Genomic DNA, 27780 nt, shown 5'->3' with positions numbered 1-27780 from the left:
GTGCCTATCAACAAAGAATAAATAAGAAAAATGGAGTATACAGGGCAGTGGTAGCTCACACCTTTAATCTCAGCACTCAGGAGGCAGAGGCAGGTGAATCTTCATAAGTTCTAGGCCACCTTAGGCTACAGAGCTAGTTTCAGGAAAGTCAGGGCTACACAGAGAAATTCTGTCTCAATTAAATAAATAAATAAATAAATAAATAAATCTGTAAAGAAAACCAAATATATATGGACAATGGAGTTTAGTTTATTTATAAAGGATGAATTCATGACTGCTCCTAGATATGATTGAGGAGATGTTTTTATTGTAGATATGAGGGAAGGAACAGTCAGAGGCATTTGGAAGAATCCAAGTTGAACATGACCAAGAGAGTAGATCTGGCCGGGAGAGGCGACAGGGAACAAGAGAAGAGAAAGGGAGGCAAGCAGGCCAGGAGACACCCAAGAGAGGAGCGAAAAAGAAGACCAAGAGAACCAAGAAAGGAGCCAAGAGAGCTCAGAGCTAAAGGACTGGATTATATAGGAAAGAGAAGCGGGGTGGGGGATGGAGAATGCAATGAAACGCAAGGGCTGGGAGGTTTAGGTTAGGGTGTGGGGATGAGAGTGCTTAGTGGTTCCAGGACTCTGTAGCAGATACCAATGATGGCAGAGTCTCACTTAGATACATTAATAGGTACCTTAGATGTCCTAGGTTTCCCTAAGACCTAACAATTGGCACACAAATGGATGATCACTATGTTAAGTGAAAAAAGTCATCAGACTCAGACAAATATTTCATGTTTATTTTATACATGCTCTCTAAATTATAGAATTTATGTTGATGAGAGGAAGTGGCCTAAGGAGAAGAGAATGGAGGGAACAGGGTTGTAGGGGGACTAGTAATGGAGAAAAAAACAAATGTATATTTTTCTCTCATTTCCAGAATATGTGTGTGTGTGTGTGCGTGCGTGTGCATGTGCAGTGTGCACACACATCTGTGGTATGCCTGGGTGAGTGGGTGAGTGTGTGCATACATGTGTGTGTGTGCGTGTGCATACATGACAGGAAAGCAGAAGGAGGAATATTTGTGGGGAAGAAGGGAACCAGTGGATGCAGAGAAGGAGACAAATGGTGATGCCGAGAATATGAACAAAGAACAATGATATACATGTTGAAAAGTTATAATAAATTCATTCTTTTGCATAGAAAATGAAAGTAATAATGATAATTAGCAAAGGAAATTTAAAAATCATGAATGAACTCCAAATTTAGAAAGTGGTGTCTTGGATTATCATGTCGATAGATACGTTTAGAGAAAGGTTGCATGTAAGGAGGCATCTAACAAAGCTCCAAGTAACTTAACAAAGTAAGCGGGGCCAGGGACAATGTTTTAAATCATTATATACAATTGAACAGAGTAGCATGAGACCTTCTCAAGCATGAGACCATCTTCATGGTAATCAAATTATTACTCTGAGGCAGTCTTATCAGGAAAACAATCTGGGGATTGATGACCTGAAAATGGAAGTTGGGTTTCAATTCATTTGAAATGCAAACAGATTTGACAATCTATAGCTACTGTGGCGTTGTTTTTAAAACAAAATCAAGCATCTACATTGACCTTCTACTTACATTGCTTTAAATAGAAAAAAAAAAAACCTTTCATAGAAGCTATCAAGAAACACATTTCACAGCAGGCAAATTAATTGGTTTTACAGTATTTGAATGGAGGGTTTGTCAAATAAAACATGCCGTGACAGTTAATAGTGTCATTTAGAGGGAGAAAATTATTGGCTTATTTGTTATTGGATAAAGGGAAGGCAAACATTTTGCATTAGGAAGTTTTAATGTGTTTAAAATCCTCATTAGGGATTAATGGACATGCTTGCTTAGCATAGCGGCTCATTAATTTGAGGCTAAACAGTTACTTCTGTGTTTCAATCTCAGTGTTGTGCCTTAACATTTTTTTTTCTGCTTCTCTGTAATTAGATCTTGCATTTGAGTTTGGTTTTTACACCATCGGAGATGTAGAATTAATTAATGAGATTTATAAATCTAATGGAAGTAAGTTATTCCTAGCTATCAGTTCATTTTAGTGAGCAGTTAAAGCACATGTAAGTAGGTGAAGAGCTAAGAAATTTCAGAAGCATAGGAAAAATGTGAAGTTCCCTGGATATATTTAGCAGTGTCACTTGGCCTTAATAGATAAAAGTGTTTTAATTAGAGTTATAAATAATAGGGGAGCTGGCGATGTTTCAGTTTCCTATGCACGTGGTTTGTTCCTTAGGATCATCACTGTCAGAGAAGAGCAATAGTAACTGTTTCTGTGGAATTGCGATGTCATCCAGCAGCAATTAAGACAATTGTTAAGTGCAGAATTTCAGAAGTCAATAAGGCGCCCAGTTCATTAGAGGTTACTTTAAAAGTGGAGCTGCTTTCTATCAAGTGCATTATGTTGCCACATTTTCATTGAGTGCATGTATGAGTACAATTTCTAAAATTACACCTACTTACGTGTTTTTCAGGCAAATCACACTAAGAAAATCAAACTAAAATTGGGCTCCTTTATTCTGAAATTGACATTTAAATAATTATGGATTTAATCGGTGAGCATAGCGGTTTCTTTAGGGTGAGGGACCAGAGTCAAGGAAAGACATTGATTTTTTAAAAATAATTTTCACAGAATGGAGCTAAAGATATAAATTTTTAAATTTCTTTTGTAATCGTGATTATAGAAGTTAACGATCTCACCAAGTGTCCATAGCAGTGCCTTCGGAAGTTTCCCAAAATACCCAGTGCTGGCATCACATTTTTTTTAACAAGTCAAAAATCTTAGTGCTTTGAAGACCTCATCAATCCAAGACATATTATAAAAGCTAATCATGTTATAATATGCTTCATGTTGACTATAATATATTAAATGCATAAAATTATTGTTGAAATACTCTTCCTTGAGGAAAAGCACATCAATTGATTTTCCAATACCAAATGATTAGCCTTAAAAACACACAAGTAATATTATACAGACTAAGCAGTTCATATTTAGGAATATACACGTATATACATAGAAATATATGTATGTAAGAAAAGTTAATGAAAAAAGAGTCCATGAATTTAAAAAGAACAAGTAGGAAGGGAAAAAATAATATAATTATATCATAATCTCAAAAAATAAAAGAAATAATTAAAAATAAAATTTTGCTGAAATACAGAATATCAGAATGATTGAAGAACTCATTTTAAACGATTCATTAGCTCCTCTTAATGACGCATAGGTATACTTTGTAGGAAGAAGATGTAGGCAAATGAAGTCTTTTTTAGTCCCTTAGATACAAGACTTAATTTATTTGGGCTCATAGATATCCCAACCCTTGGGAACATGTTTGCCTCTTGATTTTATTTCATCTGGAATTAGGTAACATTACCAGAATTACTAGTGTGGGTCTCCCAAATCATTAACCTTATTCTTGCATTCTCTGCTTATCTCATGAATTGAGAATAAAGCTTCTTATAGATGAGAACAGTTGGAGATCTGTAGACTGCCATTAATTAAATAAGTGGTAGAAATAAAATAATGTAGTGGTGAGAAGCCAAGTGCCACCTCAGTCAAAATTGTCAGTAATTCTTTGCCTGTGATTTCTACCTGTCTCCATTGTTTTCTTCCTTTCTCTCCTTATACCTAGTGTGTGGTCTGTGTGGAATATCTCCTGTGTGTCACACTGCTGCTTTCTTTTTCTCTTCCAAACGCTGTTACATAATTCTACTGTCCATCCATAGCAAATCCACATTACATGTCCCTGCTGTCCAAGACAAGACAAATCCACAGCTTCTTTTCTATTCTTCCTTCCCAAAGCTGTGTCAAATTCTCACCTGATGATCTTCCTTGTTACCTGTTTTGTAAATAAAAGCAGACACAGTCAGACATGTCCTACCATCACGCTTTACAATCTGCTGCTTGTATCCCTCAGCAGTGCCTTTCTTGCTAACAGAAGGTAAGAAGTATTCGTGTTCCTCTTTCAGATACCCTCTCCCACGTGTCCTGTGCTTTTTGCTTTTTCTCTCAATCATCCAGTTTTTCTTATGTTCCATTGTTCTTTTCTGCACTGAGCAAAAGAAAACTATCGGCCCCACATCACCACTTCCTATCACTGCATCTCCCTCCTAATTTTACATAATGAGAATGACAGAAGCTCCACATGCCTCCCTTTTTCACAATGAAAAATCAGGTTCACATGGGCTACAAGCCTCAGGTAAAAGTAAAATCATTCTTTGGAAAAATACGGATTAAAAAAAATAGTACACATTTGGGTGTAGTTAAATGCACATATATGTGATGTCAGTACATGTATAGTGTCTGGCCTATGGTTGGAAGGCACTGTTATTTATTCTCACTGTTTGTCTTTCATAACTTTAGAATGTTTCAGTGCTCTTTTTTTTCTTTTAGAAAATAATAGTAACCATATTTTTATTTCATAATGCCATTTTAAACAAAATAAAGTTGATTATATTATATGTCTCCCCTATTGCCTTTGATAGTTACGTGAGATGCAAAATACTAGAAACATTTTTCCTGCATTTAGGATATAAGCTAAAAAGTGAGAAAGTGATTTGCCCCAAATTACATAGTTCACCAGAGGTATAACTTGAACAGGGAAGTGTCATATTTTGAGTGTTAGTGTATTGTTCTTTTTATTGTTTTATAGAATACCAGCAAATGAGATCATTGCTTTGCAATTGTTTAACTATTCAATGCCAGGAGATGCTATAATTGCTGGTAAGCTTAGAAACACATGACAGTTCTAAACACCCCAACATTTATTCTTTAATTTATAAAATTAAGAAGTGAATACTATTCTTGAAACATATATATTATTTATTTGTACCAATTTTTATTTCTGAAATTGCCCTATTTCACTCTAATTTGTATTTTTACATTCTCCTCTTTGGCTAGAAGAAATCACAGGGCCCTACATCAGAAAGCTATTAAATTTAGTATAGGCACAATTACAAGAGATTTAGTAGAATCCATTTGAACTGTAAAATGGTCACTGTTGCATGGCTAAGATTTCTACATGATGGAAGTGGATGTTTCATAGTAATGGAGGAGTTTTATACACATGTAGAAATTTCAAAAGGAAAGGGACACCATCAGAGTCTCTGTAGAATTTAGAGCAGAATCTATAAAAATGATTACCATTAATTGTTTGTTTTGTTTTGTTTTCTTTTTTTTTTAGAGACCAGGTTTCTCTGTAGCTTTGAAGCCTGTCCTGGAACTAGCTATTGTAGACCAGACTGGCCCTGAAGTCACAGAGATCTGCCTGTCTCTGCCTCCTGAGTGCTGGGACTAAAGGTGGCAATTTTTGAGATTTTCATGTAATTTCATCATTTCTCCCTTCCCTTTCCTCCCTCCAAACCCTCCTATATACCATCCTTGTAGGATATAACCTCAAAGTAGACACTAGGTTGAGAAGAGAACAGGAAAGGAAGAACAAGAAACTTGGGGTAGACTCCAGGAAGCTGACAAACAAGGAAGATTTGGTTCAAAATTTGAGCCTAGAGGAATGAACGTGAAACCATGGAGAGAATGTTGTGGTGGTAATCTGAACTTGGAAACTTAGCCAGAGGAAGAGACAGCACATTTTGAATATTGGCAGGAGTACCACAACCAAAATGATGCCAGAGGCCAGCCAAGAGACTAGGCAACAAGGAATTTCCAGATGGTTCTTGGTTTGTTAAAGAAATATTCCTAAATGTCTATTGTTTGGTAAAAGTCTATAAAATACACACAAATACATATGTACACATATGTATGTATATAGACACACACATATATGTCACATACTCAAGCACCCTCCAGATTACAGTTCAGGTCCCTCTTCTACAGAAAATAGTTATTATAACACATACATGAACAGTGAGCAAATGGCTATTCAGGACCCATAGAATTAAGTACACTTCACTTTAAATTCCCTCTGTCATTAGCACTCTCAGCTAATGATAGGCCTTTCTACATATGCATTTTTCTGTTGCCCATTCCTAATGTAATCAGTGAAGAGATATCTTCATCAGGAAGCATGTTGATCACCCTTCCCCCATCCTGCTCACCACTCACGCCTCTTATTCTCTGCTGTCATATCCTTTCAAGTCCCATCTCTAGTCTCCTTTGTCACCTTCAGTAAGAACCAACAGATGGAGCAACAACCTGAAACTCTTTATAAACTAGGCCCCTGAAGAGGATTTAACAATTCATTAACAACATTCAGATGTCATAGTGACAAGCCTATAACATCAGCTCCTAAAGCTGTCTAGACTGAGGAGGCTGATGCCTTCTTACAAACCAGTAACAACAGTTAGAATATGAACATAAGTGTGTACCTACTACTGGGCTAAGGTACCTTACTTATATACCTCACTTCATTTCAACCTCACAGAATTGGCAAAAGTAGATTATTTTAAAACTTGTTCTTAGGTAGATAAAAAAGAGGCAGAGACATTCAAGTGATTTGTCCAAGGTCATAAAGCATAAAGTTTTAGAGCTGAAATCTATACCAAAATTTGTTGAGCTTCAAAGATGTTGTAGAGACACCAAATAGAAACTACAGTATGAATTTATCTCATATATTTTCTAAGTGAGAAAATACTTATTGAGACCTATTCAATTTTAGATGTAGTCACTTCCATGATTCTAGACAGAGTCATTTTCTGTAGTTATTAAAGTGACATGTATTGAATTCCTTTACGCTTCATTCTCTATTTTTCATCCATTCCTTTCATAGAGTGAACAGTTGGTACTTTTTAGCCTGTTTTTACACTGGGTATTTTTATCGTGTGGCTTCCTAATAAATTACCCAAGAAGAGCATTTTTTATCTCTTTTTGAGATTATAGGATAATTATATAATTCTGTTTTTTCCTGTCCCCCCTCTAATTTTTCCTGTGTGTTACCCTACCCAGTGCTCTCTTTCAGATTCATAGCCTCTTTACAAGATAAATATTTTTGTTTGTTTTTTATTATTTTTTATTTATTTATTAAAAATTTCCACCTCCTCCCCTCCCATTTCCTTCCCCCTCCCCCAACTCCCTTTCCCAACCCCTCCCCCTCCCTCTCTAGTCCTAAGAGCAGTCAGGGTTTCCTGCCCTGTAGGAAATCCAAGGTCCTCCCTCTCCATCCAGGTCTAGGAGGGTGAGCAGTCAAACAGACTAGGCTCCCACAAAGCCAGTACATGCAGTAGAATCAAAACTCAGTGCCACTGTCCTTGGCTTCTCAGTCAGACCTCATTGTCAGCCACATTCAGAGAGTCCAGTTTGATCACATGCTCCAAGAGTCCCAGTCCAGCTGGCCTTGGTGAGCTTCCATTAGATCAGTCCCACCGTCTCAATGGGTGGATGCACCCCTCGAGGTCCTGACTTCCTTGCTCATGTTCTCCCTCTTTCTGCTCCTCATTTGGACCTTGGGAGCTCAGCCCGGTGCTCCAGTGTGGGTCTCTGTCTCTATCTCCATCCATCGCCAGATGAAGGTTCTATGGTGATATGAAAGATATTCATCAGTATGGTTTTGGGTAGGGCCATTTCAGACTCCCTCTCCTCAGCTGCCCAAGGATCTAGCTGGAGACATCTCCATGGACACCTGGGAACCCCTCTAGAGTCAAGTCTCTTGCCAACCCTAAAATGGCTCCCTTAATTAAGATATATACTTCCCTGCTCCCATATCCACCCTTCCTCCATCTCAATTATCCCATTCCACCAAGTTCTCCCCAATCCTCCCCTTCTCCCTTCTCTCTCCCCATCTCCCCTTCCCCCCAATTTACTCCCACCCCCCTGCTCCCAACTTTTACCCAGCAATCTTGTCAACATCCAATATCCAGGAGGATAACTCTATGTTTTTCTTTGGTTTCACCTTCTTATTTAGCTTCTCTAGGATCATGAACTATAGGCTCAAGGTCCTTTGTTTATGGCTAGAATCCACTTATGTGTGAGTACATACCATATTCCTCCTTTTGGGTCTGGGTTATCTCACTCAGTAAAGTGTTTTCTATTTTCATCCATTTGCATGCAAAGTTCAAGATGCTATTGTTTTTTACCTCTGAGTAGAACTCTAAAGTATATATGTTCCATACCTTCTTTATCCATTCTTCTATTGTGGGGTTCTGGCTATTACAAATAGTGCTGCTATTAACATAGTTGAACAACTGCTTTTGTAGTATAATTGGGCATCTCTTGGGTATATTCCCAAGAGTGGAATTGCTGGATCCTGAGGTAGGTCAACTCTCAGTTTCCTGAGAAACTGCCACACTGATTTCCAAAGTGGTTGCACAAGTTTTCATTCCCACCAACAATGGATATTGGTGTTTTTGATTCTAGCCATTCTGATAGGTGTAAGATGGTATCTCAAAGTTGTTTTGATTTGCATTTCCCTGATCGCTAAGGAGGCTGAGCATGACCTTAAGTGCCTTTTGGCCATTTGAACTTCTTCTGTTGAGAATTCTCTGTTCAGTTCAGTACCCCATTTTTTAATTGGGTTAAATAGTGTTTTAATGCCTAGTTTCTTGAGTTCTTTATATATTTTTGAGATCAGACCTTTGTCTGATGTGGGGTTGGTGAAGATCTTCTCACATTCAGTAGGTTGCCTTTCTGTCTTAGCGACAGTGTCCTTTGCATTACAGAAGCTTCTCAGTTTCAGGAGGTCCCATTTATTCATTGTTGCTCTTATTGTCTGTGCTGCTGGGGTTATATGTAGGAATTGATCTCCTGTGCCCATGTGTTGCAGACTACTTCCCACTTTCTCTTCTATCAGGTTCAGCGTAGTTAGATTTATATTGAGGTCTTTAATCCATTTGGACTTGAGTTTTGTGCATGGTGATAGATATGAATCTATTTTCATTCTTCTACATGTTAAAATCCAGTAATGACAGCACCATTTGTTAAAGATGCTTTCTTTCTTCCATTGTATAATTTTACTCCTTTGTCAAAAATCAGGTGTTCATAGGTTTGTGGGTTAATATCCGGGTCTTTGATTCGATTCCATTGGTCAACATCTCTGTTTCTATGCCAATACCAAGCTGTTTTCATTACTGTAGCTCTGTAATAGAGTTTGAAGTCAGGGATGGCAATGCCTCCAGAAGTACTTTTATTGTATAGGATTGTTTTGGCTATCCTGGGTTTTTTGTTTTCCATTTAAAGTTGATTATTGTTCTTTCATGGTCTGTGAAGAGTTTTGTTGGGATTTTGATGGGGATTGCATTGAATCTCTAGATTGCTTTTGGAGGATCTCCTTTGCTCTTGGATTGGGAGGATCAACATTGTAAAAATGGCAATTCTATCAAGATGAATATTTAAAAGTAAACAGCAATTCTTTGGATACACAGGACTTTTTCTGTGTTAAAACAAAATTGGAATATGAGCTGATTTGACCATGTCAAATCTTTGTTGTTGTTATTGTTGTTGTTTTGTTTTGATTAAGGCCATATTACCCAAGGATTTCTGTCTGCAACTTATGTAATATTAACTACTCCCATTTAATCATAGACTCATGGATACAAATGAGACTCGGGACAGGTGAAGATGAGGCAAGAAAAAAAGGGACAGTGGCAGATCCTACTGTGAACTCAGCTTATACTTTTCCAAATTCATTTTGGAAAACTGGGACCCCTGGATGGGGAAATCAAAGGATCTGAAAACTCAAATGAGAAACAAGAGGCTGCTACTACCTGTTTTTATAAATGACCAATGATGAAGATTAACAATTTTAAAAGACCAAGGCTCATTTCTTAGACTATTATATCCTGCATTTTCATTTTATTGGTAATACTATGTCAGTGACCTCTGTATCCCATAATTTAATCATGAGCATAAATTTGGTAATCTGGTAATGAAAATACAAATGGAATTAGTTTTAAAGCTGCCATCAGTGTCAATTGTGAATATTATTTAACTGAGCCCGTTATTTAATTTATAATTAAACTTACATTTTTTATACTTTATTTTGAGAAAACTTTGTCAAGGTAGAGTATTCCCAGAGTTGTAGGTTTTGATTCCCATGTATTATGTTACAATTTTGGGATGATTTAGGCAAAAAAAATGACTATTCTTCCCTCCCAATTTCTTAGCAATAATGCACTTAGAGGCACACGTTAAACTCCTATGAGTTGAGCATGCAATGATCACTGGTGTGCTAATGTTTTACATTAATCTCCATGTTTTCTTTGGGTTCTAGTTGCTTCTTATATTTCCCAATGCCACAATCTGGCTATTTTTGATATCTTGTATTCTCCTAATCACCAAGAATGATGCTCCAAACTGATTAATTTCAAAATTATTAAAACATCCTATGCAATTCACTTATTGTTGTTATGGTTAATTGAAAATTTGATGATTTAAAGGTACCCTGATTATTTCACAAGATATCCATTTATCACTAGGCAGATGATCTGTGTGTGGTCTCTTTGTGGTTTCTTGGGGTGACTGCCTGCAGTGTTAGATTCACAGAGGGTAGGCACTTGTGAGAATTCTCCAGCTACTCACCACCTGCTTGATGACATATGACTCTCTTCCCTGGCTCTCAGAGGACAACATCCTTGCCCAGCACAATAGGGTCATCTCTAGCCAGGAATGAGAGCATAGCCTCTCCTGTGTTTCTTCCTTGTGCCACTGGCTTTCTGCTCTAGGAGGAGGTAGTGGAGGAGGATTAGAAAGGATCTGAGTGGATAACTTGTGATTTGTGGACTATCCGAATACTCAAGAGTGGATTCAAAAGGAAGAGAAGGTGGTTCTGGAACTAACTAACAGTGTGGCAGTTCTGATCCTAGTACCACCACTACTTCTGTCACTTTCTTTCACACCTGTGTGAGTGGCTCCTCTGGAATCCCTAGGAGAGGTATGGGTGGTTTGCCTGAGACACAGAGTGTTCAAGAAGACAAAATCCAGCTTTGGTCTTATCTTAGTGCAGCTTTCTTCCAGTGTGCACTGTGGCCCCAGTAAGTCACTGCACTGTTGGGGGCTTGGAGAATAAAGTAGCCTCAGGTGGCCCCAGCACTATTGAGAAATGTCCTATGTCTGACCTCTTACTCCCATATGGTGTGAAGAATACAGTAAGGACTTTAAGGGCTAGGAGCTTCCATTGGATATGGTTCCCTCAGTAAACCTAATAGGTACTCTTTCCGTGGCACTTTAATGAGACTCCCAGTTTTCTATTTCCTATTACCCTGTAAATAGACAATTTCCCTTTTCCTTTATTTGCATGGAGTCTTCAAGGCAAGAGTGATACTGTCTTTTGTCTTTAAATTGCTCTCCTTGGCACCATCCTGAGCACAGTGTGAGCTCAATCAGGATTTGTTGTCTAAAGAAGGAAATGGGACATATGATGAATGAATGAGATCCTATTACTGTTGTCAAGACTACCTTACCATGTATGTCCCAGTGGGTCTCTAATTGTTTGTTTTCCTGTCCTGTCTAGACATTTAACTCTGAGAGACAGACCAGGTCTCACAGCATTTGTCTTTGCAAGCCCCCATGCCCAACACTGTTCCAGACACACAGGAAGTCTTTTTCTGGTTAGGAAGTCCTCCCAGGTACATTTAAATTGTCTGGAGAAAAACCAGTTGTGGGGCTGAGCTAGATAAATTTGCAGGAGTAGTGACTTCACAAAAATACTGGATTCCAGTATTTTCTTGAGGAAAGGAACATATCTAAACACTGGGAATAGGTCCATATAGATTTATCTGTAGAGTTCTCAAATCTGACTCTGATTGTCATTATCTGATTTGCTGCAAAGTCCCAGTGCCTACATCTCTTTTTCTTGTCAGAATTTCCTTCCATAAAAAAGTGAGTATCTGTAATTCTAAGTGGAGGGATGATATTTGCAGTTGATGAAAGGCAGCTCTTAGCTACACTTTTAATAATAGAAGTATGAGGAATCGCAGGAGAAAGGTTTGACTTAGTCTGTATAGTTTTGCAACTACAAAGCACACTCAACCTCTCTTATTTCATTTGCTATAAACAGGAACCCTGTGAGACTAGAAAAGATCAGTCACTGTTATTTATATTTTACATTAAATTATATTTTATGGTTATAAATGCTGAAACTTTGATAGGTAGTTACTAAATCTGACTTCTGTGAGCTAGGGCCAATATTTCTACCCAAAGCTTTTGACTCATAGGAGAGTCCTCTTTCTGTGTGTGAATATTGTTGTTTTCATCCTCTTTAGCTTCAAAATTTATATTGATATATTTGTTGTTAAAAATGAGCAAAGGTATGGGGGGATTTGCCCATACATATTTAATCTACAGAGCCCATACTGATACTGTGGAACAATGACAATTTAAGTCTTCATTACAATCCTTTGAATATTCATGTTTAGGAAAGGTATTTATTGGAAGTTTAAGAATCATTTTGAAAACACAATTGCTGGATCACTGAGCAATTAGTAGGGATGTTGTCTGATACTAAGAATTATCAGTAAAGAAAATTGTAAGTTGTGTTGTGTAATATTATGTTAGACCAGGAAATACATATTCTGTGCATTATCAGTAGTTGTCAATTTAAAAATCAAAATCTAAAGTAGTGGCTAGAGATATGGCTCAGTTGTTAAGAGCACTTCTCGCTTTCGCAGAGGGTCAGAGTTCAATTCCCAGTACCCACAAGCTTGTTCACACCCATCAGTGATTCCAGTTCTAAGGGATTAAGCACCTTCTTCCATTTCCTCCAGGCACATGTGGTGCACATACATAAATACAAGTAAAACACTCATACACATAAAACAAACAAAATTAAAACATTTTAATTCTAAAATAAAGATCCACATGGAAAGATCAAGCAATTAGGGATCATGTTGACTCCAAACCTGTAGGCATATTTCTCACAACCTTAAGTTTACAACATGGAACTACAGGAAGGGAATGTGGATTGGATAATTTCCTATACATACTTGTACATAGAGCCTTTTATGTTTTAGAGACAGTATGCATGGACCGGTTTCCTTTATAGCATATTATAGCCCAGAGTCATAGTTGCATATTGAATATCTTCTTCTTCACCATCCTATCAAGCATGCCAGCTCAGTGAGGAAGAACACTGTGCCTTCTTTTGCTTACTATTGCATTTCTGCTTCCCACTGGCCTGATGAAGAATACTTTAGCCTGCAAAAACATATTTCTTGAATAGATTAAAGAATGAATTAACTGTGTTAGGCCAATCTACTGGTGAGTCCCTATTTGAAAGTTATAATTTATGTTTCTTTATAATGTGTGCATAGCCAATTTTTGTCTTGATTTGTATTGTCTCTTATGCCACATATTCAAGTATTATTACATTAGGAAGGATGTCTATATAACTTCTCATCCAAAATGGAACATTTTTTTAATATGAAAGTGAAAACAGTTAATAATTATACTAGAATAACAAGTGTAACCTGGAAATATGTGTGGAGACCATCTTAAGTCCTGTCTCCCTTACTTGGGATTTTATGCTTCCTAGACCAGGGACCCTTACATGTAGAAGAAATTCAGTAAATTCAGATGGAAATCAATGGATGCTCAATAATGAATTTTATAATACTTGGATATTTATGTGAAATCCTGTACATTTTTTAAGGTTGAGGAAATCTGTGCCATAGTCCACTTTAGATTTTCTCAAATATTCTTTAACTTTATCTGCAATCTGAGCATAATGATGAACCAGTCTTGCGACAGGTCTGGAGTTCACAGATATTGTAGTAGTGTTCACACTGCAGAAATTTTCCTGTCATCCCTCAAAGCAGTCCTTAACATTCAAATACTTACACAGGCCTGCTCTCCAGGATCTAGCAGGGCAAGTCATCTGCATCAGCCAAGACTTGACAGTGGAGCTACTACAGCCACTAAGTAGAGTGCTCTCCTTATGTGCATGTGTTTATATCCCCTTATAAAAGGCAATCCCTTCTCGCCCCACCTCTTCCCTTTCCTTCTGCTCTCACTAGGAGCCTACCTCTGCACCTCCCCCCAATATACCTCCTACTTGAGCTCTGTTGCATGGTGTGACTTTGTGGTGCCTCTTGGCTCCAAGGTTGCCTTCTGCTGCTAAGCTATTGCAGCAGTTAATGAGAGATAACCACTGTTTTCCTTCCCAGAACACCAGTGATGGGGTTTTTATCCCAGAGAAGGTGAAGGTTTGAAGGGCAGAAAATGGAAATGTTTAGGAGTTGCTCAGGCTGCACAAGTAACATGCCAATTGGTAGGTAGACAAGTCACCAGGTAATAGTTCTACTCCCAAGTCGCCCATCATGCACCACAGTGGAGCTGCAATCTTACTTTGAAATTTGGATCATTGCATTTACTGCTTGCTAAGCCCTGGGAGAAAAATGTTATCTGCTTGACATACAGCATATCCTCAGTATGTTTATGTTCAGGTGGGATTTTGATTGCTCAAGCAAGTGTCACAGAAAGAGAGAGAAGAAAAGATGGTTCCTGGCATTCCCTTACTATATGCCTGAGATTCCCTCTAAATGTCAAGGCAAATGTGCAGTACTCACAGGAATTCAGTTCATTTTTTTTTTGCATGAAAAAAGTATAGGTATCAGATTTGACTGCCCGAGTTGAAGGGGAATTCAATTTAATCAGAGAAGTCTTTTTATATAGCTCTCTTCTTTAAATGTAATAATATGCTAAACTATGTTCAAATGTTGAGAGACTGAAGGATCTCAAGGTCAAGTTCACTATTTGGATAAGCCTAAAGGGGATGAAAACAGCTCAGTGTCCTATAGCACATCAGTAGTTACTTTCTTTCCACACCTTGTACTTGATTTCACTGTTTCATTAATGCAAAGCCTAATTAGCCATTTGCAGACCTTGCCGCTTTATATTTAATATGGAAAATAATGTTTCTAGCTTTTTCCCTTGTCCTTTATGACTTATCCTACAATGAACACTGCTATATGGAGAGCTTCGCTGAGTGAAACTTACTTATGTTTACTGCATTTTGTTTATTTTAGGTAAGCCTTCCCAGTGATCCAAGCTGTGTTGAGGAAATCCTGCGGGTAAGTTTGAACTTTTATTTCTGTGTATTTTTTTAAAAAACAAACTTTTATTCTTCTCTTATTCATTACATCCTGACTGCAGTTTCCCCTCTTTCCTCTCCTCCCAGTCCATCCTCCTCTCTCACCCAGACCCACTTTTCGCTCCTTTTCCCTTCAGAAAAGAGTAGACCTCCCACTGAACATTCCCTAATAAGATACAGTAAGACTGAACCAAACCCATCATATCAGTGCTGCACATGACAACCCAGCAGGAGGAAAGAATTCCAAGAGCAGGCAAAAGAGTCAGAGATAACTCTCACTCCCATTGGTGGTAAGAAAGCAATGTATTTGTTTAAGTCCTCGAAGTATGATAATGAGGAATGCTTGCATTCAACATCCATGCTCTGCTGCTTCTATCGCCTGCCTCATTTCATACTTTCCATCAATTGCACTCTAATGTCATTAAAATGGTGGCAATTTTGTCACTTGTCTGGGGAATAATTTTGAGTCCTAGAGAGAAATGCCTCTCACCTTCTTTAGGAAACTTTCCCTATTCAAGCAGCAAACCTCAGTCCTCACCTTTCTGCCTGCTGACTCTTGATAGCTCATCATAGAGCTTTGAAGAAACAAACTGTCAATGCAATATGGTTCTGGAGACTTCAGGTGGTGTGCTGGGGAGAGAGGAAGGGGAGACTGACAAGTCATGGGATTTATGGGAAGGCACTCCTGCTTATGACAGTGGGAAGAAGAAAGTGGAAATGTGTGGCAGTAACCGTCGTGGAAGTCAACATACCAGTTTAAAAAAAAAAAAAGTAAGACAATGTATCTACCTATTATCTCTGTTGTTTGCCAATATGTTAATATAGTATTTCAAGAAGATGATTAGTAGGACCAAGTTCCTGCACTGGATTGACCATTTGTCACTTTTGTGACTTTGTGACTTTGGGCAGATAACTTCATCTTTCTGAATCTCCCTTCTTTGTCTGTCAAAGATTATAAAACCATATTTCTCCCATAAACTGTTCAGTAGTATATGAATATTCATTATTATATTAATTGGTGACCAGTGTGGGCATGTAGAAACCATTCAGGCTTTCTGCCTAGAAAAGAGGACAAAGTCTGTGTCAGTGAAAACTTAGTAACCCTTTTCCCTCACGTAAGATTGTAAGTATGACTCTCGTTAGCACAGGTTCCTGCATAAGATATTTCTCTGCATCTTAGTGTTTAAACTCATCCTTGCTAGCATGCTATTTAGGAATAGTGAAGAACAATAAGCTCCCAACAGTCAAGGTGGCTTGCTAAATACTTTCCCCTCCTATGACTGTCTCTGAAAGTGCTTCAGCCCAAAGACCTTGCTTTTGAGCATCAAACACACTGGTCTTGCCCGTCTAATTAGAGATGATAGTGTGTAGACTAAAGATAGAGCAGCCACTTTTGTAAGATAAGAACCTAACAATTTGTTCATTATTTGTCCTTGGGCCCCCGGGGCTTGAAAGAAGGCATGGCAGTCATAGTGAAATCTACAAGTATGATACACTCTGGGAGCTTGGCTATTTGCTCTGCCCCATTGAGTAGATACAAGAAATTACATTCAACCCTTCCATGCTTTCAGCCACCTTCCTTAAAGAAAGGCAACAATGAAAGAAATGACTTACTCAGTAGACATACTAACCTCGGATGTCTCTTGCTCCCCCGAGGGGGTGGGAGCAAGCATAAATGAAGTCCATCAGTCAGTCAGGTCTTTTTCTTTATACCCAGAATGCCAGATCTATCTAAGAGTCACCACCTTACCTGTCACAGTTGAATTCTCTCCTTTGGGGAAGACCAGCCTGGCGCTTAAGTGTTTCCCACAGTGACAGTGAGGGAATTAACTAGAACACCTGTCAGAGTCTGAGCACTGAGAGAAACAGCATATTTTCACTTAAGCATGGAAGGAAAGGCAGGCTGCCTTTATAAGTTGATAGATGATAGCAGCATTGGAAAAAGTAACGAAAGTCCTTCTGTTTTGCTTGGAAGAAAATCTAGAAAAAAAATGGTGCTTTGGTTTCTGTTTTGGTTGTTTGGTTTGCTTTTTCTGAGAGGGAGGGGCATTGATTTTACAGGCCTGCAATTTGTTCATTTTCTTCAGCAGTGTTATAAATGAACACTTCCTCTAATGGAAGACGGGTTAATGGAAGACAAGAGTTAACTTTCCAAAGTTTATTCCCCAGTTTTTATGACTAATTCTTAATTTTTATAGACCACATTGCATGCCACAGCAGAGCATGCTGTGGGATTTTGTTTCGTTTTAATCACACATACATGCTGCTGGTTTCAGGACCTTTGTTATCTCAAGGTTATTCTACGATAAATCTATTTGCCATTTTACTCCCCATCTGCCTCCTTCTTAGGGGAAATATTTTTCTTTATTTCTAAATTCCTCCCCTGAACCCCTCTGTGCTTTTCAAACACAGGCAAAGTAACTTTTCCTTTGCTCAGTTCTCCTCCTGAACCCTTCTGTGCTTTTCAAACTAAATTGATTGAAAAGCAGACTCATCTCTCCTAGGTAAAGTGACTGTGTAGCCAAAAGATCTGACTCTAGCCCCCTGAGGAGGAAGAACTGGATCCTAGTTGCTCTTGACATTGCTTTCCTTCAGTCTGTTTATCTAAAGCCCCTTTCTACCCATATCCCAGAGAAGGAATTTTTTATTAATTATATTTGTTCTTTGACAATTTGTTATATATTGTATATAATGCACTCTGATTATTCTTCTCACCCACAGTCTCTTATCTCCCTTCCATCCCTGTCAACCACTCCCTCTATCAAGTTCTTTCCCATATTTATATCATGTTGGGTTTCATGACAGTAATCTCTGAGAAAGCTATTTTAATATGTATATTTTAGTTATTATGCTTTTCCTAACTTTCTGTCCTCTCTAATCCTATTTCCCTACCATATATGAAAACATTGGAACAGATTTTTGGATGAGCCAGTTGTGACACCATCTGTCTACCTCATGCAGCCCTTTGGCCTCCCAGTAAACAGAAATACTTTTGCCTCCTATTTTCTATTTTGACCCCGTTTTTCAAAATACTATTTAAGTTCAAACCAACTCACTTTCACTGAAAGCCCTTCTCACCGTTTCTCTGAAAATGGACTCATCTTCCCTTCAGAACAGTATTTCAACTTCCCTTTCTTTGCACTCCTAGCTGCCTAACCTTCTAGCACTTTCCTTCTTGACTTCATGCCCTTGCAGGCACAGTCACATTACAACAGGCTAGCTGGACCTTATAGGTAACTTACTTTCCTGTGGTAGGTGACTACAGTTCAAATCACTTCAACCTTATTATGTTTATTGAGAAAATAAGGTAGTCCTTCATAATTCCAGCAAATCAAAGTCCTCAAGGTTAAATGACCTGCAGCCAAGTTTAGAGCTTACATGAGGCAGAAGTAGAATAAAACATAGTCTTCTTTGTTGTCTAAATCTAGTGACCTTGGCATAGTGCTTAACTGTCAACTGCACTGCTACCAGCTTTCATTGATAATCTCTTAAAAATTATCAGAAAATTTGCTTCAGACAGTGACTGACATTCTTTACACTTTTAAAGAACATTGATAACAACATAGTTTGAGCAAGCAAGTCTCAACAACAGTTCTTTCTTGCCATTCTTGAATATTACAAGTCTCATTTCAACTAATAATAAAGAGAGCAGTAGAAAATATACTACCAGTGATAGAAGAAGTAATAACATTAATATCTGGACAGCACTTACATGCATTTATTGAATCTTCAGAAAACCTTTCAGAGGTTGCACTGTTTATCATATTTTACATAACTGAGAAGAGTCAGACTCTGAGAAGGGAAGCCATTGCCCTAAGTCACAGTTCTCCAGTTCTCAATAACCATCCTGACTTCTTGTGCATTTGCCTTACCTCAATTTGTCTTTATTTAATAGGCTCCAGTTCACCTTATGGTTAATATTATAATGTCCCCAGTGAATTATGTATTTTTCCTGCTGTTATTTCCTTAATTTGTATAAATTAAATTATGCCAACATATTTAAATTTTTCTTCAAACACACTAGAATTCACCCAGATACAGAACATCATAAAACTGATTTAATCCTACAAAGCAAGCTACATTATTTAAGTGGATTTCGTACTTCACAAGAATATTATTGCTTAGTATAAATTTCACAAATCAGAAACTTTAAGGCAACCATTTGTGTAGTGCATCCTAGCCTATACACTTGTTTCTATCAGTGTACCATTTGCTCTTTAGAGTCAAGCTACTCTCTAACGCAAACAGAAATAAAATATAACAATAACTCTACCCCAGTGATGGTATTTCACAGTTACAATTCATCTATTATGCAGGGATTCCTAGACAGCTTGTAAGTAATAATATGGGCAACACAAGCAGCCTCTTTTCTGAGCTCTATGGGATTTTATGCATCATAGAGTCATTATTTCTGGGAGCATTAAGCCAATGAGAGTAGAATGCTCTAAATGCTACTAGCTAAGGATGAATGTTCAGTGATTATTTGCTCTGCAACAATATGATTTATTTGTTTCTAGCAAGAATTTACATAAAATGTCAACAAACTATCAATTAAATCCTTTCTAGAGTCAAAAATGCAGATAGCATGTGTCTCTTAGATTTGATGATGAACAGATTGTGTTTCCTAGCAAAGTACCTTCTGTAGATGATAATTTCATAAGCAAACATCTGTAAGGGTAATTCATTGTTTATGAGAAATGCTGAATTTGCTATCTAGGATTTAGAAAATGTATTTGATAAACTGTACTTTCTTACAATTTCCCCTGCTACATGGATCAGGTTGGTAAACACTTATATGGGCAGCACTTTTTCATTACAACTGATTTGTGTCTCTACAGAATACTCATTAGTTTTATATTTTTGTTTACAGTTTTACCATGGAACAAACTTACCAAATAATTATAGGACAGCTATATACAGTACTTGTTATTCTTAACCTTTAACGGGGTTAATGAAAAAGTCTATACGAAGAAGAAGATAAAATGGATCAGAGAACAAAATTGGTCAGACAATTATGCCTGAAAGAAAATTTGATTATATTATCATAATTATACAGCATAATCAAGGACCTTTCAGTAAAATTTCTCTTACAGATTTAACCAATGTTTAGGCAATTGATTTTATATCCTGTCAAATGAATGTGTAAATAGTGTTCAAACTGAGCTCATGTAGGAGATTTTCTATATAATTGTCTTAAATATTAATCCTTCTGGACTGTCTGTAAAAGCATCTATCCCATTCTGGTATGGGCTTTTAAAATTATAGTTTCTTTGAAATGCTGATATAATAGTCCATCCAAGGAAGTCAACAATTACTAAATATAATTTAGACTATAATTAATGTTAACATTGATAGAGTCAAATAAATGAACTAACTAATGATTGTACCCTCACCTAATCTGATGACTAGCTCTTACCTAATAACACTGTGAAATATGTAAATTTGTCAGCAGGTGAAAATGCCCTTGACTGAGTAAATTATATGGAGTACTACCTTTCTGAATCTAATTCAAACCACTAATGGAATTAATAAGAACCATGCACATGTGAGGCGAGCTATTCATAGAACCAAATTAGCCCATAAGAGATATTGCCCATTATTTGCTACCCAGTAATCATTTCCTCTTTTCTCAAGCACAAACCAACCCAGAAAAAAGGAAGCTAAATTTAATTAGAAAAACTATTATGTGAACAATGAAGGTAAGCCATCCAATGTGCTTCCAAATGCACTCGCAGCCTGTCAAGCAGTTTAAATATTTTCATGTGCAATCTGAGGGGTTACGGCTAGCATATGAGGTGAATTTTAAATTATTTTACAGACATCATTGGGAAAGTGAGCAATGTGAGTAACGAGGTGACTGGCTCAGTGAATCATGAGGACCTGTCACACATGGGGTGATGTCAGGAAAGAGATGATGTCAAATACCAGTTACTTAGCAACGGAGCATTTAGCTATCCAGGGAGGGAGCAAGAGTGGTCCCTCTAAAATGGTTAGTAAATATATGAGTCCTATATATTTTAGGTGAGCTATAAAAGTATGTCTGTTTTCTGTCAACCTGTTCCTTTTTGTGAAAATGGTGATTCATTATTTTCCATTGAATTGGATGAAAGCAGGTGAATTTGAAACATGTGTAAAATTTACACCTGCTTTCTGTATCTTGGGTATACAGAAAAGGGTAACAAAACAATGCATTGGTTTGGCAAAGAGAGTTCTAGGTATATCTTAAAGAAGAAATAGCTTTTGACTTTTGCTTGAGAACTAACATCTTGGTCCTGGCTTTGCCAGTATAATTGGGACTTTTATCCAGTCACTTAACTATTATTTGACATAGGATTTGGAAATATGCTTGTTAAAATTCAAAATACAAGCACAGTAATACCAAACATTTACTTTAGTCGGTTTTTAGTTTTTGTTTGTTGTTTGGTACCTGTACTCTGAAACTTTGGATCATCTGTGCCATTCATTCCCATTGGAGACTTTTCAGGGGGCCTTCCTTGGTCAAAACTTATTCTTTACCCAGAATGAAGTCATAGCCTCTCGCTTCCTGTAGAATGAAAAGCAAACCTTCTTCTCTAAAGCAACATATCTTTTGACTTAAATTTTGATGCCAAGGCATTTTGATTAAACCTTATTTTTCTTAATCCAGAATGAATCCACAGCCTCTTACTTCCTGTGGAAACAAAAGCAAAATCTCTTCTCCAAAGTAACATACCTTTTGACTTAAATTTTGAAGTCAAAGAATTTTCAAAATATATAGGTTGAGTTAATCCAGCATCATTAATAATCAAATATCTATTAGCAGTGATTGTTCCTTACGCAGCAAACTATTTAAAGACAACACAATAACATACAGTGTCCAGATTCTCTGTGCATTTTCCATCTTTACAGGAAACTAGGGGGTGGCAGAAGGATATTGGGAGTGAGGTTTTTCTCCTGAAACCAGGTGTGCTAGGTTTGGGTTCCAATTCCCAGAGTTGGAATTCCAATCCCAGCTCTTGCCTGGGTTGGTGGCTAGAAAGCCTCAGGCAAATGGCTCTTTTGTAAATTTGGGTCCCAAAAAAGTGGGTGCCAAATGAAGCATGATTAATAAAAGCAAATTAATAAAAACTCAGGGTCAGAAATTTGGGTTCAACCTAAAGATCCGAAAAGCAAAACAGCCAGCCACTGGCTCTTAGCTCAACCTCAGTCTGAAATGGCGATTCTGCCTCCCAGAATCTCAGAATGAGACAGTGTGTTGAAAGCTGTTTCCTGCCATTTTATAATCCTCTCTACGGGCTCAGATTAAAGGTGTGTACTACCATCATTAAAGGCATGCACCACCCAGTTTCTATGGCAACTAGTGTGGCTATTGGGATTAAAGGTATGTATCATTATTGCTAATGAGATTAAAGGTGTGTGTTACCATAACCTGGTCTATAAGGCTGACGAGTGGGACTGTTTTACTCTCAAATCTTCAGGCAGAGACCCAAAAAGAGGAACATGGGATGTACTCACTCATATTTGGTTTCTAGCCATAAATAAAGGACATTGAGCCTATAATTGGTGATCCTAGAGAAGCTAAATAAGAAGGAGAACCCAAAGAAAAACATATAGGCATCCTCCTGAATATTAACCTTCATCAGGCGATGAAAGGAGACAGAGACAGAGACCCACATTGGAGCACCGGACAGAAATCTCAAGGTCCAAATCAGGAGCAGAAGGAGAAAGAGCACGAGCAAGGAACTCAGGACTGCGAGGGGTGCACCCACACAATGAGACAATGGGGATGTTCTATCGGGAACTCACCAAGGCCAGCTGGCCTGGGTCTGAAAAAAGCCTGGGTTAAAACCGGTCTCGCTGAACATAGAGGACAATGAGGACTACTGAGACCTCAAGAATAATGGCAATGGGTTTTGATCCTACTGCACCTATTGATTTTGTGGGAGCCTAGGCAGTTTGGGTGCTCACCTTACTAGACCTGGATGGAGGAGGGTGGTCCTTGGACTTCCTACAGGGCAGGGAACCCTGATTGCTCTTTGGGTTGACGAGGGAGGGGGACTTGATTGGGGAAGGGGGAGGGAAATGGGAGGCGGTGGCGGGGAAGAGACAGAAATCTTTAATAATTAAATAAATTTAAAAAAAAAGAAAACAAACAAAATCAGAAAAAAAAAAATTAAATCAATCAAAGCCCCCAAAAAAATCTTCAGAGAGTCTTTATTTATTAAAATACAATTGAAATGCCACTACAGGTATCTAGTTCTATCATAAAAAATTCACATATAATAAGCCATAGAATCACCAAACTAATGTTTGAAAGCAAATCTAAAATAATCCTCCCATTAGAGATAATAAAATTTGAAACACTTGGAGTTTGCAAATTCAGTAGTTAACCAGAAGCAGAAAGAGTCAAGATCACAATCTAGGTAGTCAGTATCCAATGTCAATTATGTATTGTGCATAAGGATATGGGATTAAAGGTTTTGGTTTTATGTGATTATTAGGGACTTAGTTCCTGACTCAGTAGACAATAGAGAAACTAAAAAAAGATAGCTAAGATTCCCACAGGATAGAGTCAGGAAAACAGCACTAGATGGACCATGTCTAACAAAATGCAGTTTCACAGCAGTGTTAATTATATGAGGATACTCTGGAGTACCTTATATCTAGGTTAGATAAAAAATGGTAATCAATGACATGTATGTTATACACACACACAGAAAGAGAGAGAGTATCTGTACTACTCTGTGTTTACAACAGCAGTACACAAATCAATCGTCGGGTTCCTTACCATGTTTGCAAATAATTGACATTTCATATTTTTGCTTAATGTTTTTAATGTATGTGGAGTGATTTATCATTGTGGTCATAAATTATATTTCTTTTTTTATTTTTTCTTTTATTATTGTTGTCATTATTATTTCTTAAATGAAAAATAATGTTGAACATATTTTGTGAGCTTATTTTCCATATGTGCTTTTTAAATATGTCTATTCAAATATGTCTGTCAATTAAAAATTATTTGTTTTTTTACCTTTTGATTAGATCTTGAGTTTTTGTTATATTTCTGAATTATGATATTTTTGTCAGATATGTAATTTGAAAATATTCCTTGATGCAGTCCTTTAAGCGTATGTTTTTGATTTTGATAATATCCACTATATCTTTTGTTTTTTTTTAATGGGATATGATTTCAAAGTAAAGTCTATTTTTTCATTAATCCCAAGGTTATAATATTTGTTCACCACAGTTTTTGTTTCCATATAAGAATTTTGTTTAGGTCACTGATCCATTTGAATCAGTTTTGGTATGTGGCATGAGATTAGTTTTCCTATGCTTTCGAACTACACCTCAAATACTTTTTATCTTCTTTCATTGAATTTCTTTTGCTTTGCATTTTATAAAAACGTTAAATGAGTACACATTTTCCCATTAGTCCATGTCTCAAACCTATGTCAGTATCATAATTTCTTGATATGTATAGCTTTAGAGTAAGTCTTAAAATAGAATAACTTGAATCATCATCTTTATTTTAAAGGGTTTAACTATTTGGTCTTCTTTACCTTTTCACATGAATTATACTGTTTACATTTGTAAAGAATCTAGCTGAAGTATTTGTTGGCATCACAAGACATTTAGGAACCATTTTTTCTTACGTCTTTTAAGTTATTAATGCAACTTCTTTGTCATCTCAAGAAAACACTGCTTCACAACAGTACTCCCTAACTTGTAGCTTTTATAATCTTTCTGCCTCTCTTTCTTCTGTGATGGTCGCCAAGACTTGGGAAGAAGGGTGTGCTGCAGATGCCCATTTAGGCCTGAACACTCCTTTGTGGAAGTTCTCGAGCTGCATGTCTTTGTCTTCTATACTAAATAATCTCATCAATCAAAGAGGAAAAATAAACAACTACTCTACCATATTCAGGAGTAAATTTACAACAGCAACATAAATGAATCATTCAGTAAATACTAGCCCCTGTCCTCATGCATGCTCTTACTGGATTGCTATGCTTACTTTTTTTATTGCTCTTCTGAATCTTTACATTTTCAAAATATACCTTTGAACTTCATATTTCAACCATTTATGGATTATCAGTTTGATTTAGCTGTAGTTAAAATTGCCCCTTACACCTTTCTTAATTAAAGATATATAAGCACCATAAATATCATTATCATGTATGCTATATGTATATAAATATTCATGTGAATGCAAATGTATGTGCAAGTACACATGCATGCATGTCTATGCACATGCATGTGAATAACAGAACTTAACATGGAGTGCCATTTTCTCTCAGCCTTGTTTTATTCTCACTGAACCTAGATCTCACTGATTTAGCTAGACTGTCTGGCCAGACAGCCCCAAGGATTTTCATGTCTTGGCCCCCTCAGCGCTAGAGTTACAGGGTTAAGGAGAGTGGGGCATTGCCATGAGTGACTTTTTTATGTAGGTACTGAGGATAAAAACTCAGATCCCCATGACTGAAGGGCAAGCACTCTAGGAACCTATCTGCCTCCGCGGTAGCCCTGCATATCTTTAAGACAATGAATGTGTTTGATTTGTAGACAAGGTTCATAACACACTTTGAAGCTTTGCAATTTGTCGTATGTGTTGAATTAACCCAGAGCCTAGCCATGTTGATTTTTCTCCGCTACATAATAGTTTCTGTGGGTTACTTGCAAATTTCTTACCAAGTTTATTTTTTTAAGATATTTTTATAATGGTTTTCCTTCAGGAGAGCAGAGGAAACTACATAAGCAAGAGCTACTGGCAAGGGTGCTGTGGTAGGAGTGGGGCTGATGTCTGGTTTAACTGGCAGGAAAGATGTAGGTGGCTATTGTCCAGTATTAAACCACTGGCTGACAACTGGCTGTCAACAAGAGTTAGAAAGTGATTACAAGCAACAACCTGAACCTCGGCCTGAGAAAGGTTTCTGTGTAAGTGGAGATCCCTCAGGCCCAGCGATACATTTGCCTGCTAGAACATCTCCAGTGAGGGGTTTGATAGCATTCCTTTTGAATCTCCTATTGAGACCAGAAATAATGAGAGGGCAAAAGTACAGCCAGATTATTACCTGGAGGTCTCTTTCCATGAAAATAGGTATTACTTCTGATCCTGATCCGCCCAAGCAAGCCAGCCTTCGTTTCTTCTAAAAGCAGTTGTCATGAACTCCTCATTACTATATTTTTCTTGATGTGATAAGTGTAAACTACAAGAAAGTTCCCATGTTTGAAAAGCTGAAGCAGCCTTTAGTAATGGAATGATAACACCCGGCAAAGCCTTGGGCTCTGGTTTACAGAAAAAGTACCCTTATTCTCCCCTTGGCCTACAGTTGCTGTTCACTAGTGCCTTCCATGCACAGTCCAACCTGGCTTTCTAAAGAACAGTTCTGTTGCTATATCTCCGCAATGCAAGTCTCCAGCAATAGAACAGTAACAAATCCCCTTGGTAATTTATAGAATATGATAATAAATTTCATGCTGTCCTTTTAGGAATAAAAAAAGACTGACAAGTTTGTTTGTGCTCTAATTTGAATGATAACTACCAATTTTCATGATCTTACATATATTCCGCTCCCTAATATTCTGACTACTACTAGCACAGCTAGATCCCATGCCTAGGCCTGCTCTATCCTGATAACTCTTAGAAACCTTGTAGAATGTATACATTAAATAAATGATATTTGAATGAACAAGATTAAATGTAGATCATTAAATATACTGCTTAGAGAAAAAAATAAAATGAAGTTATGGCATCCTTTATGTTGATTAGCCTGACCTACACAGAAAGATGCAACTGGAGAGCAACTCTAAAAGAAGCTTCTCATTTTAGGGGGATTTAGAACAGCATTCCACCTAGAAAATAACTGTAAACGAAAAAGAAGCATGGTCATAACATTATGAAAGACTCGGGATGTGGTTTGAGTCTTTTAAGTGTTAATCATTTAAGTATAGTTTATGACAAAATAATTTGAAACAGAAGAGCTAGATACAGGATAGCGTTATAAAAAAAGAGTGGGAGTACTATATTGTCAAACTTGGCTTAAGAATTAAGAAGACGGGTTCAAAGGTAGGACCTAAACCCGGAGAATCTCAGAATCCTCAGATGTTTTTACTGACCACTGAGCAGAAACTGTTACTGGACTTCTATTTGATCCTGATCTGTGTAAAACTAGTTTCCCTAAGGCAAGTTCTTGTATTTCTACCCCTTGAATTTGTGTTAATCTTACCTTTATCACAGACACCAAACAGTTTAGCATTGTACAGTCTAATGGCCTTTCTCAGCAACATGGGGAGTCTGTTGTTCCGACCAGTTCAATCTAATCTATACAGGCTTTCTGATAAGGACTGAAGTTTACAAGGTCAGCACCTGTTAGGAATGACAAATGTGTCTGCTCCATAAACTATGGCCTCCCTCAGATTGTAGCAGATTTTCACTATGTAGTTTTCTTCTCTTTCACTGTTCTCTGTGAGGAGCTTTCTCTGAAGTGTATGAGGATAGGATGTGTGGGAAAGTAGTGACCCAAAAGAATTTGTTACAGATGCTGCCAGATGTGGTAGTGCACTCCTTCAATTCCAGCACTCTGGAGGCAGAGGCAGGCAGATCTCTCAGTCAGAAGCCTGTCTGGTCTATAGAGTGAGCTCCAGGACATCGCAGGCCACACAGAAAAACCCTGCCTTGAGAAACAAAATATAAGACAAAACCAAACAAAAAGTTGTATGGACTCTTTACTCCTTGTTATAAAAGCTGTCATTACATTCTTTGTGGTCTGATTGAGGACATGACATAATTCTGT

The 27780-nt window shown here is 37.5% G+C and overlaps 1 protein-coding gene across 4 annotated transcripts in view; it reads left to right on the top strand.

Moving 5' to 3' along the window:
• Aff2 (ALF transcription elongation factor 2) overlaps positions 1-27780 on the top strand; it is a 521318-nt gene that overhangs the window by 328526 nt on the left and 165012 nt on the right. For all 4 annotated transcript variants that reach the window (XM_050129237.1, XM_050129236.1, XM_050129235.1 and 1 more), the window contains exon 4: positions 14943-14987. In XM_050129237.1, the coding sequence (XP_049985194.1) occupies positions 14943-14987 (45 nt within the window). The remainder of the gene's footprint in view (positions 1-14942; positions 14988-27780) is intronic.

The sequence above is a fragment of the Alexandromys fortis genome, unplaced genomic scaffold, assembly GCF_014885135.2.
Source record: "Alexandromys fortis isolate MF-2015 unplaced genomic scaffold, M_Fortis_MF-2015_v1.1 scaffold_275, whole genome shotgun sequence".
Classification (NCBI taxonomy): domain Eukaryota; kingdom Metazoa; phylum Chordata; class Mammalia; order Rodentia; family Cricetidae; genus Alexandromys; species Alexandromys fortis.
Note: the sequence above shows the minus strand (reverse complement) of the source record. Positions and strands in the feature narration are given on the sequence as shown.